The 12,625-nt window shown below is 41.6% G+C and overlaps 1 protein-coding gene across 1 annotated transcript in view; it reads left to right on the top strand.

The window, feature by feature from the left end:
- LOC129239116 (bromodomain-containing protein DDB_G0280777) overlaps nucleotides 1-9,405 on the top strand; it is a 37,987-nt gene extending 28,582 nt beyond the window's left edge. The window contains exons 2-3 of the mRNA XM_054874422.1: nucleotides 6,994-7,472; nucleotides 7,533-9,405. Coding sequence (XP_054730397.1) covers nucleotides 6,994-7,472; nucleotides 7,533-9,243 — 2,190 coding nt within the window. The 3' untranslated portion in view covers nucleotides 9,244-9,405. The remainder of the gene's footprint in view (nucleotides 1-6,993; nucleotides 7,473-7,532) is intronic.
- The last annotated feature ends 3,220 nt before the right edge of the window (nucleotides 9,406-12,625 follow it).

Here is a 12,625-nt window from a genome sequence, read left to right as displayed (position 1 = left end):
AAAAACGTTGGAGGGAGGTTTTTTATATGTAAAATATGTGTGCAAAATTTCAAAAGGATCGGTTGAGTAGTTTTCAAATGCCAATGACTACGCACTTTAAAAAAAAAGGTTCGAGAAAACCGCGTTTAAAGTTTGTAACGGACTACGCGCGCAACTGCTGCGTCTCGGCAGATGTTTGAGGCGGCTCGGCTTTATGCTCTATAACTTAAAAACTTTTGCTCGGATTGACTTAAAATTTTAACACGGTATTTTTGAAATGTTTTACTACAATAACATGCAAAAAAAATCGATTTGTATCCCTTACCCCCCCCCCCCCCCCCCCCCCCCATAATTAAGAAGATGGCCCATTAGATTAAGATAAAAACCTTTTAATAAAATCTTGTAGATAATCTGTAAAAAACAATTAACACCTCTTCAAAATATGGGTACGAGAATAAGTTTCCGTTCTTTGTATATTGAAAACTTTCTGAACTGGGTATTTGTATTCTTGTGCTCCAATATTGGGGTTGTGGGTTATGAGAGATGATGTACTTCTATAAGCCAGGAATGTGGAACTGAATCAAATGCTTACATATCCAGTCAATATTAGCCACATAGAGGTTTTTGTTATGCCTTTTAGGTTGGCCAAGAACTACTTGCTCTTTGCAACCTTGTGATGCACGTATGCATCCTTTCTGCTCTTCTGCAATGAGACTGTGCGTTTCGATATGCTATAAGGGTGCACATTTTGCAACCTGACATTTGAAACATTTTAATGAACTCCAAGCCTACTTAACAGTGCTGCTCATATATTACAATATGCACTTGGTATTGAAAAATCAAGTCTTCGTCTACTTAAGGATTTTAAGCTTAAGCGATTTTAGTAAATTAATAATGAGGACGCCATTTCTTAGCGTGAGACAACTTTTCCACCGGCGTATGGGACTTTCAAGTTAAACGTAAATCAATTTATAAACAAGTCTGTGACTGTGTCCAATATCTTTTATGGCCACTTTGTGGCGGAATTAAATTGTTTGCACCATTAAAGAAAACACTCAATCAATTAATTAATCAGACGAGTCAAATGGTAATGACAGTGAGTGAAGATAGTGTCAAAAAGAGAGGCAATGAAATGAGAGTGAAAGAGAAAAAGAGAGGTAGAAAAAACAGAGAGATAGAGAAAAAGAGAGATAGAGAAAGAAAGACGAGTAAGAGGAAGAGAAAGAGAAAGAAAGCATAAAAGGGAGAAGCAAAAGAGCATAAGCGAGGGAAAGTGAAGAGTAGTAAACTAAAATGAATCGCAACCGTTTTGTTTTATTTTGCTTTAAATTTCCTTGTATCAGGTCAGTCCATAAGTTCGTGCGTTTTTTAAAGGTGGTTTTAAAATTAATAAAAAAGATGTTTAAAGTATTTGTTAATCAATAATATATTTTCCTTCATTATTTACAATGTCTTCCTAACGTTTAGGCAGATTTCTAATTCCCTGCTTAAAGAATTTTTTGTCCTTGGAGAGAAACTACGCTTCGATATCCCTTTTTAAAGCTTCTTTTGAGGAGTAGTTCTTATTACTCATATGGGATTCAAGTCAACGGAAAAGGTGATAATCACAAGGTGCAATATCCGGAGAGTATGGTGGATGCGGCATTAGCTCCCATCCGAGCTCGTTCAGCTTGCCTAATGTTTGCCTTGCGGTATGAGGTCTTGCGTTATCGTGGTGAAACAAAACTTTGCGTCTATTCACTAAAGACGGTCGATTTTTGTTGATTGCCTCATTCAGGTTTGATAGCTGATGGGAATAATAATCAGCAGTTATCGTATGGTATGGTTCCAGAAGTTCATAACACCGCATTACACACATTCTGTCCTATGAAGCAAATATACTTTTTCGGAAAGGAGATAAAAAATAAAAATAAGCGATTTTCATGTACACCAGACAATTTTTTTTTTTTTGTATTTTATAACTTTAAACGAGCAATTCTTGTATGCATATCTGTATAGGTACACGATCTCAGGATTAGCTTAACGGATTTGAATGAAATTGGGCACACAGATAGTGTATCACATTTCTAGACTTTTCACTTAGGTGTTACCACTGACAATGTTTCACAGGGATGCCACCTGTTCGAAATTAAAAAAAAAGTTGCATGAGATATGCCGATGTGGGTATCAAAAGAAAGGTATTTCACTCCGCATTACAATAGAGATATAAAACTCCGAATTTTTTTATTAATTTTATTATATTAAAATTAAAAATTTTAATGCTTTTAAAGAACCTTAGGCCTTTTATTTTTGCGTTTGTAAGCATTTGTGTAAGTATCGTGACAAATAGACCAACAGTATTCGCCAAGCATATGCATAATGTCTTGTCTTTTAAAGCGCTTTTCAATAGCCGCAATGTCCAGATGGAACCTTTCGCCATGTTCATCGCTACAAGCTCCTAAATCACCATGGAAACAATCTAAATGATTGTGAAGGAAATGGATCTTTAGCGACATTAATATGCCCATTTCGCCATATGCCGAAATCATTTCTGCAACAATATTTTTATAATTGTCAACTCGTTTGTTGCCAATAAACTGCTCAATAACGGCAACTGTGCCTTTCCATGCACGTTGTTCGATAGCATTCAATTTTGATGAAAATTCATAACTTGCAACTATTTTTTTTTATCTGCGGACCACTGAAAACACCTTAAATTATACACATCATTAAAAAAAATAAAGTTACTAAAAGCCTTCGTAAAAAAAATACCTGCATGAATCTTTGCGCCGCTCAGTTTCGGAAAAATATTGCGCAAACTTGCAATCGCCACGCCCTCACGATCCAGTTTTTTAACAAAATTTGATACGACACCGAGCTTAATGTGTAGTGATGGCAAAATGATTTGAGATGGCTGCACTAATGGTAGATTTTCTATACTTTCTACGCCTACTTTGTAGCATGTTCGCGGCTTCCACTTAAATTCAGTGTAATGCTGATCTCTTTTGCGACCTTCCCATGTACACAAAAAGCACTGGTGGGTTGGAAATCCACGCTTAACACCCATGAGTAATCCGACCGCTTTTAGATCGCAGCATATTTTCCAATTATGCTCTTGGTAGTTTATCAGCTGTAATATTAATTCCATGCCTTCGTATGTTTGTTTGAGGTTGGTGGCATATGCGATCGGGACAGCTGGATGTTTGTTACCGATATGAAGCAGCACTACTTTAAGGCTGTTGACCGAAGCATCGATGAAAAGTCGCCACTCCTCTGAAATATGAGGGTAACCAATTTTTTCAAACCTCGAATCAATATCACAACAATAAGCCAGGTTTTTTCCCAATCTTCGTGCAATTTAAAAAATTCGTCATATGGATTACTGCTACGTCGATCACGAACGGCTGTTATTTTAAAATCAGCCGCCACTATATTCCACTGCTTAAAGCGTGATGCAAAGAGTTCGGCTGTTCTCTTTGACAAATTTCCTTCTCGTACAAGGTCATTGAAGTCGGCTTGCGTTACTAAATGCGGCACTACAGTCCCAAGTTCACTGGGTGTTGGTACAAATTCTGATACTTCTGGTTCCCCGCATCTCGAATTCGATGCAAGAAATGTTGATAGCATTGTTGGTGCTACTGTTGGTTCTCCGTCCCTTAATTCGGGAACATCATCAAAAATCTCCATTGAAGCCGCTATACGTTCCGCTGGAATAACCGATTCTACATTAGCATTGCGAATTTTGTTGCGGCAAAAGTATTGGTACCCTTTAGTTTGAGTAAAAATTACGCAAAAGTAGCACAGTTCACTGCAGCGCTCCGTACGTGCTAGCCAAATTGTTGGTACAGAGTACTTTATTGTTGACCTTCCATCAGTAAACTTGCATAAATTTCTATAGCAATAGTCGCACACGACTTCCGGAGTATACCACAAGTAAGGAACATAAGCAGTCTTGAATATTTTCTGAAACGAATTAACCACTGTTTTCGTAATATTTTTAAAATTTTTACTTGGTGCGAATAAGCCACAAACGTAACAAAAGTTATTTCGAGTCGGGCACTGCATTTTTCATAAGATGAAATATACAGAAAGGCGTTTTCGCGCAACAGAACTTAAAACAATTGTCAAAGTATACGTCTCCTAGTGGCGCAACTGTCAGATGATCGGAACTTCCGGAACTGTAACAAACACACAAACGGCACAGAGTGTGTTGTATGAAACTATAAATTAAAGGTTAATAAGTCGTTTAAAAATTTGGAGTCCCTTCAAGTTATGCCGAAAATTAAAAAAAAAGATTTTTTTTTTTAGAAAAAAAAATTCTAGAAAATCTGAGAATTGATAAACATTTTTTTTTTTTAATTTTACTTAATAAAAACATTTCCACGAGTCTGCCTGCAGAAATTCAGCGCGATTGGATCACGGAAAAAGGGTTAAAAATTGATCCAAAGTTTTTCACACAGGCGGACTACGAGCTCTATATTTTATACATAAAAAAAAAGTTCTAACGTGTACATGAAAATCGCCGATACACGTTATTTTTATTTTTTCTCCCCTTTCCGAAAAAGTATATTTGGTTCATAGGACAGAAAAAAAAGTTCGCTTTTGTAACGCAGTGTAATAAACAATACCGGCCATATCCCACCAAATAGACACGAGAATCTTCTTGGGGTGAAGGCCATCTCTAGGGGTCGGTCATCTTTATCTAACCATTGACGTTTGCGAACAGGATTATTGTAAAGGACCCATTTTTCATCATCAGTAACGACACGGTTCAAAAAACTTTTATTTTCAAGCCGTTGCAGCAGCTGAGAATACACATTCACTCTCTGCTGAAGGTTGGCGACGGAAAGTCTATGCGGAACCAACTGAACCAGGTGTGAGCTGTTTCATGCGATGAATTTAACCTCTGAACTATCAGAACGACTGTCAAATTTGGCTCAGCTTCCACGAGTTCGAGTAAGGCGTCGGAGTTAAAGACTTCAAGACGATCAGCGCGCGGGGCATCCTCCACGTCGCAGTTACCACTTCGGAATTTTGAAAACCACTTTTGCGCAGTCCTTACACTCACGGTATCCTCTCCGTGAACAGTGTTTATTTGTGCAGCAGCAGTTGTTGCCTTTTTTACCACTTATATAAAAAAAATACAAAATGTGCCTCTTATACGCGTTCGAAGATTCCATTATATTTTTTAACAATACGTGCTTCTATCCGCAATTAAAATCACTAGTTGAATGCACAATATATCAAAGAATATATAAATAGTTCCGTTATATTCCGCGAATATTTTTTTGTTTGCAAAAATCGTACAAAAGTAAAATTATGGGTAAAATACGCACGAACTTATGGACCGACCTGATATTCACTCTAGCCATTGCAGAGTTGAGTGCAGTTTAAAGAGAGTAAAAATTACTTTATTTGGTTTAGATGTACAGTGTGCGAAATTTGCTTAGCTGCATGCATTTAAAATTAAAATAGAAATGTTTAGATAAAAAATGTGCGTACGAGGTGAGTTCAAAAAATAAGGTAAAGGTTTCAAATTTCGCCGACTACGTGCATTCGACTTTCGATTATTATTATTTTTATGTTGGTACACTCATCTCGAAGGCACTAGTCTATAGGCTGAAAAATTCTTTTTGGGAGTGAGTCAATTAATTTTCGCAGTATTGTCCAATGTCCAAATGCGGCCACGCCTGCAAAATTGATGTTTTTCTTAGGTTGGAAAATAAGTTCGTAGCGTTTTACCGAAGACTTTCATTTAAACAAAATCAAAATTAAAATGAAAAAAATTTATAGTTATATCAATAAGTTAATCAATTATATATTCGCCGTTGCTGTTTATAACCTTTTCCCACCTCTCGACCAATTCGTTGGTGCCGTTCCGCCGAAAATCACCGGGCCTGATGTCAAAGAAGTTGTTGAGCCAGTTTTTAAGGACCTCTTTGCTATCGAAGGTAACGCCCTTCATATGGCTCAACAGGGAAGGGAAAAGATGGTAATCGCTCGGTGCAAGATCCGGAGAATACGACGAATGCTGAAGAACCAGACCTCCTATTGGAGCTCTTAGAGTGCGGCTTTGACGACTTGTGCAACGGGGAGCCTGGCGTTGTCGTGAAGGAATATCGTTTGACCATGTCGATCAGGTCTTTCCAGTCCAATAGCCACATTCACGCGGTGTAGCTGGATACTATATAACTCCTTCTTGACCGTGGTATTCTTTTCGAGTATTTTCCAGTGCACCATGTCCTCCCAATCCCACCAAACCCATATGATGATGGCCTTTGGATAAAAATCCGGCTTGGCTCACGGCTATGGCGTATCTTCTGGAGCCACCCACTCACCTCCCTTCTTTGCTTCATATGCTGATGAATAGGCCTCCTATCCTCATCCCCCCTGATGATGTACAAAAAGCGTTTTTGACCGGCTGTTGCACGATGGCGGGCGAGATGCGAGGAAGCAATTTGAAAGCGACTTTCTTTGTTTTTTTCGTTGAGCTCGTGAGGCACCCAGGCTCCCCATTTTTCGGTTAATCTGAAGGTGATTGAGAATCATTTTATGATCGCAGTTAATCTTTTTCGCCAATTCACGACTAGCTTGGCGTCCGTTCTGCTTCAAAAATGATTCCAGACGTTCTTCACCAAATTCAGTAGGCCTTCTGCTGCGGAACTGTTCATCGATGTCAAAGTCGCCATTTTTGAACTTTACAAACAATTTCTGTGCTGTAGACTCGCCTCCATACACGCGCTAATGTCCCAGGCTGCTCTGGCAGCTTTTTGATTTCGATGAGAAGCAAAGAAGAGCAGGTGTCGAAAATGTTGATTTTCCTCCTGGGTATTCCATGAATCGCCGTTTCTAGCGTTGTGTCTAAAAAATTATTTGTAACCGGGTACTGAGCTGGTATTAGTTTTTGCAGCTTCCTAATTTTTTTTTTTTATTTAAAAAAACTCTTTTTGGCTTGTTTGATACTAAAAATATATATCTGTGAAGACCTTTAAGTTCTCTGTAACTTTTTTGCTCACTTTTTATTTCTTATTTCAGTTACCGCTACTATTAGCGCTGCTCTTTGTGCACACACCAGCCGATGGCGCTAAGCAAGAAAAGTCGTTACAAAACGACGACATAAATGCATCGCTAGCAACCCCCACTACCACCAGCGGCGATACAAAAACAGTTTTGAAAGACAGCCTCACTGTCACTGCGAATAGTGCCACAGCCAAAATTACCGAGAAAGCCAGCTACCCGAAGAAAGTGCATTCGCTAAAGAAGCGCCCTACAAAAACCCCAGCTTCCCATATTACGACGGCGTCAACACAAAATTCGAAAAACAAGCGCAAGAAAGTGACGGCTGATGTGACGGCCGCATTCAAGGATCTGCCCGCTGACGATCTGGAGTTCATCAAGGAGCTGGACAAACAATTTCAACTGCACGGTGAGAAGATCAAAATTAAAGTGGAACACGACAATAGCACCGGCGAAGAGAAGCAAACCAGCAAACGCACCATTGACGGCGAGTTAGGGTGAGTGATGGCTAATTGGGGGTTTTCAGATGTTTATTATATACTTTTGATCATTTTCAGCTATGGCGCTTACCCTGCGCACAACGGTTACGAGTACGAGCGTCCCAAGTTTATGTTCTATCCCTACTCGCAGCACAACATTCCAGCCGATGCGCCCGGCTACTACCCACCCAAAACTGATGTAAGCATCGAGCCATCCTACTCGTATGAGCTACAACCGCAGAGCTACACAAAGGAGCCGCAGCCGGAGCTGGAGCACAGCGTGCAACAGCCACCAAAAGTGGTCGATGTGCCACAGTATGCACATCAAGCGGTGGCCCATCAAGGGCAGAATGGCGCTTACGAAGAGCCGGTTATTGTTTTGCGCATACCAGGCCCCACTAAGTACGCCTCCCATCTGCAGACGCTGCTGCAGCAATATTTGGAGATACGTGCGGCACAATATCTACGCATACTGGAGGAAGCCGAGCACCATAAGCAACAGGCACAACTACAACCGCTTGGACAGCACCATCAAGAACACCAATTGTTGCAGCATCAGCAGCAACAACAACAACAGCACGAACAACATGCGCACGTATATGAACAGCAAGTACAGCAACAGCACGCGGTGGTCGCACCAGCGCAAGCGTACGCTGAGCCAACGCTCAAGTTACTGCCGCCAACGCATGCACAGCACACCGCGCCACAGCCCGCGGCTGAGGAGGAACACGGCTACACGGATGAAGTGACGTACGCACATCAGTTGGCGCCGACGCCACAATCGGTTGCATATCCCGAAATCGATGATGTCTATCAAGGCTACAAAGGCAAGCTGCAGGCACACCAAGTTGCCATTCAACAACAGCAACAGCAACACGTGGCATATGCGCCCCAGCAGCAAGCGCAAGAAGAAGCGGAGCATCCACAGCAGTTGCAACACGAGCAGCGGTACTTTGTGCACGCCGCACAGCAGCCAGCGGTGCAACAGTACTATTACACGCCTGAAGCACAATATGACGGGCACGGCGGTGTTCACTACCAGAACGTATACTTTATGGCCATAGCACCACAGGGCGCCTACAATGCGCATGCCGCGCACGCCACTACTTTACAACACCAGCCCATCTATGTGCAAGAGGAGGAACAGGAGCTGCAACAGCACCAGCACCAGCATCAGCCCGAACAGTCACAACAGCAGCTGCATCTCCAGGAGCAGGAGCAGGAGCGGCAACATGAGCAACAGCACGAGTTGGCTGCCGCTCATGACGCTCATGCCGCTGCCGCACTGAACGAGAACAGTCCGCGTCAAACGCACACCAAAGTCATATACACACATAACAGCGAGAAGGGCGCTGCGGATTATGCCGCTGGGTATGCACTGCCATCGATACGGCCATTTGAGCGTCATGCCGGCACGTCTGCCACAGCGTACCACCACCAACAACAACTGCAAGCGCAACTGCTGCACGAGGAACAGCACGAGCAATTGGAACAACAACAACATGAGCCGCAAATCGATTACGACACGCCGCCGACACATGCCGCCCCCGAGCATGAACAATCGGCCGCCATCTCGCCGCGTCCATTCAACTATCATGCGCACAGCGCGAAGGCGGCGCGACGGGGTAATCGCAAGCGTGGTGCTAGAACGCCAACAACCATCGCCACGCCAACGCTCGCGCAGGTGGATGAGCATTTGCAGAAGATACGCGAATACGTGCGCGACAATTTGGGTGCACAAATGAGCACAGCAGTGGAGTTCAAAACGACGGCGTTGGTGCGGAGTTAGGCGACGCGACGCGGCAGCGCGGCGAGGATTGAAAAGGCGCTTAGGTGTATAATGTTTTAATGTGGTGCGCGCGCCTTGAAGTATGCTACGAAATGTAAAGGCACCAAAAGCAAATGCAAGCGGCACTTAATAATTAAATTGATTTTTTTTTACTTTTGCGTGTGTATGTATGCATAGTTATGTGATTTTTAATGACCACATTGCACTGCGCTTCCAACTTATTTTGTAGTTTTATAAAATGCTACACTCAAAATGTTAACTTTTGATTTCTTATGAGCGATTGTTGTGCGCCCTGCAGCAACCCTATCTGAATACTCTCACATTTCGTACCGTTAGCCGCAAACTTTTTAAATGATTGGCATAATTTCAACTTCCTTTCGAGGAAAATTATTCCGCCAAGCAATGCTATGAAAAAATTGTTTTCTACATATTTTTGCAATTGTAGCCACTTGAAAATGAGAAACTCGATGTAGAAAAATCAATTTAGTTGGCAATTCGCGCCAAAAATTTATAGACCTATGCTGAACAAAATTTTCACTGAATTCTCAAGATCGAACTTTTCTCTAAATCGTCTAAGTTTGCGAAATAAAAAAGTGAAAAGAGAAAATATTGCAAAATATTTCAGAAAATCGAGTTCTAAGATGCCCTGAGCACAGTAAAATTAATTTTAAAAAAATTTATAGGCCTGCAAAATTTGATAAACAAAATTTTCATTGATCTTTACGCATCGTTTTCTAGCCCAGCCAATGCAATGAGCTTTACTAAATGTTCCATTAAACTATTCCTAACATTAAAATGTTACTTGAGAAGTGATCAATCAAGTGAGCTTTAGTAGTCTTGCCTAACAGTTATTCCTAACTTTAAAGTGTACTTTAATTTTTATTAATTTTCTCAACTTCTGGACAAAGATAAATTTGTTAATTCTTAAAGTCCGACAAAGCTGGAGTAAAAATCTACTATTTTGTGCAACAATATTCAAGCCTGGTATGTCCCTGACTAAAACTAGCCGATTTTTATGCAGATATTTTGTGCCATTCTCCTAAACCAAACAATAAAGTGAGCTTTACTAAACGTTCCAATAAACTATTCCTCACCTCAAAGTGCACTTCAACCTTAATTCACTTTCTCAACTGTCTGGCAAATAAAAATTTATTGACTTTGAAACAAATAATTCAAGTTTGATACAAAAATATCAAAAACTAACTATCTTGTTGAACTGCTAAAGCCCTGGTAAGGGCAAAATGTTACTTCATTTTAATCCAACTATAAATTTCAAAGGTTGAATGTTGATACTTCAAATATAACGCCGCGCGCATTATCAAGCTTCTGAGAGAACGAAAATATATTTATCGGCATACTAAAGCGAGCTGAATGTCAGAGACCACTTGAGAAATGGTAGTACACCACTAAAGTGACCTTTACTAAACTCTCCAAAAAATTATTCCTAACCTTTAAGTGTTCTTTAACGTTTTTTTTATTTCCTCAACGCAAATGTGTGTTTTCAGTAATGAGCTATGTACATTGCTCGAAGCTTGATGCAAAAATGTTTCGAAATCGAAAAATTTATAAAAACAGATTAGAAAAAAACATAAAAAAACATTTAAAAAGAAAAATATCTTTTTCGAAACCAATTTGGATTGCAATACAAATTTGCTGGATGTTCTCGCACGTAAAATGTAAAAAGCATTAATTGACTCCTAATAAAAAAATAAATAATTACCTTCTGAAGGGCAACCTTCTTCTTCTTCTTAATTGGCGCGATAACCGCTTACGCGATTTTGGCCGAGTTTAACAAAGCGCGCCAGTCGTTTCTTTCTCGTGCTAACCGGCGCCAATTGGACACACCAAGTGAAGCCAAGTCCTTCTCCACCTGATCTTTCCAACGCAGAGGAGGCCTTCCTCTTCCTCTGCTACCACCAGCTGGTACCGCATCGAATACTTTAAAAGCCGGAGCGTTTGTATCCATTCGGACGACATGACCCAGCCAACGTAGCCGCTGGATCTTTATTCGCTGCGCTATGTCTATGTCGTCGTAAAGCTCATACAGCTCATCGTTCCATCGTCTGCGATATTCGCCGTTGCCAACGTGCAAAGGTCCAAAAATCTTACGCAGAATCTTTCTCTCGAACACTCCAAGCGTCGCTTCATCGGATGTTGACATCGTCCAAGCTTCTGCGCCATACGTCAGGACGGGCATGATGAGAGTCTTGTAGAGTGTTAGTTTTGTTCGTCGAGAGAGGACTTTACTGCTCAATTGCCTACTTAGTCCAAAGTAGCACTTGTTGGCAAGAGAGATTCTACGTTGGATTTCAAGGCTGACATTGTTATCGGTGTTAATGCTGGTTCCTAAATAAACGAAGTCCTTTACAACCTCGAATTTATAACTGTCTACAGTGACGTGGGTGCCGATACGCGAGTGCGCCGACTGTTTGTTTGAAGACAGGAGGTACTTCGTTTTGTCCTCGTTCACCACCAAACCCATTCGCTTTGCCTCTTTATCCAGCTTGGAGAAGGCAGAACTAACAGCGCGGTTGTTAAGGCCGATGATATCGATATCATCGGCATACGCCAACAATTGTACGCTCTTATAAAATATTGTGCCTGAGCGATTAAGTTCTGCGGCTCGTACGATGCTCTCCAACATCAGGTTAAAGAAGTCACACGACAGCGAGTCACCCTGTCTGAAACCTCGTTTGGTATCAAACGGCTCGGAGAGGTCCTTCCCAATTCTGACGGCGCTACTGGTGTTGAGCAACGTCATCTTACATAGCCGTATTAGTTTTGCGGGGATACCAAATTCAGACATCGCGGCATACAGGTAACTTCTTTCCGTACTGTCGAATGCAGCTTTGAAGTCGACGAAAAGGTGGTGTGTGTCGATTCTCCTTTCATGGGTCTTTTCCAAGATTTGGCGTATTGAGAATATTTGGTCGATGGTAGACTTTCCAGGTCTGAAGCCACACTGATAAGGTCCAATCAGTTGGTTGACGGTGGGCTTCAGCTTTTCACACAATACGCTCGCTAGAACCTTATAGGCGATATTTAGAAGACTAATCCCTCGGTAATTGGCACAAATTGCAGGGTCGCCCTTCTTATGGATTGGGCAGAGCACACTTAAATTCCAATCGGCAGGCATGCTTTCATCCGACCATATTTTGCATAGGAGCTGATGCATGCACCTTACCAGCTCCTCGCCGCCATGTTTGAATAGCTCAGCCGGCAGTCCGTCGGCGCCCGCGGCTTTGTTGTTCTGTAGCCGCGATATTGCTATTCTCACCTCGTCTCGGTCGGGCAACGGAACTACAATTCCGTCGTCATCGATTGGGGTATCGGGATCTTCACATTCTCTACGACATGCGCAGCTGTCACTGTTTAACAGGGC

The sequence above is a fragment of the Anastrepha obliqua genome, chromosome 2 (assembly GCF_027943255.1).
Source record: "Anastrepha obliqua isolate idAnaObli1 chromosome 2, idAnaObli1_1.0, whole genome shotgun sequence".
Classification (NCBI taxonomy): Eukaryota; Metazoa; Arthropoda; class Insecta; order Diptera; family Tephritidae; genus Anastrepha; species Anastrepha obliqua.
This window is presented reverse-complemented; position numbering and strand designations above follow the sequence as displayed.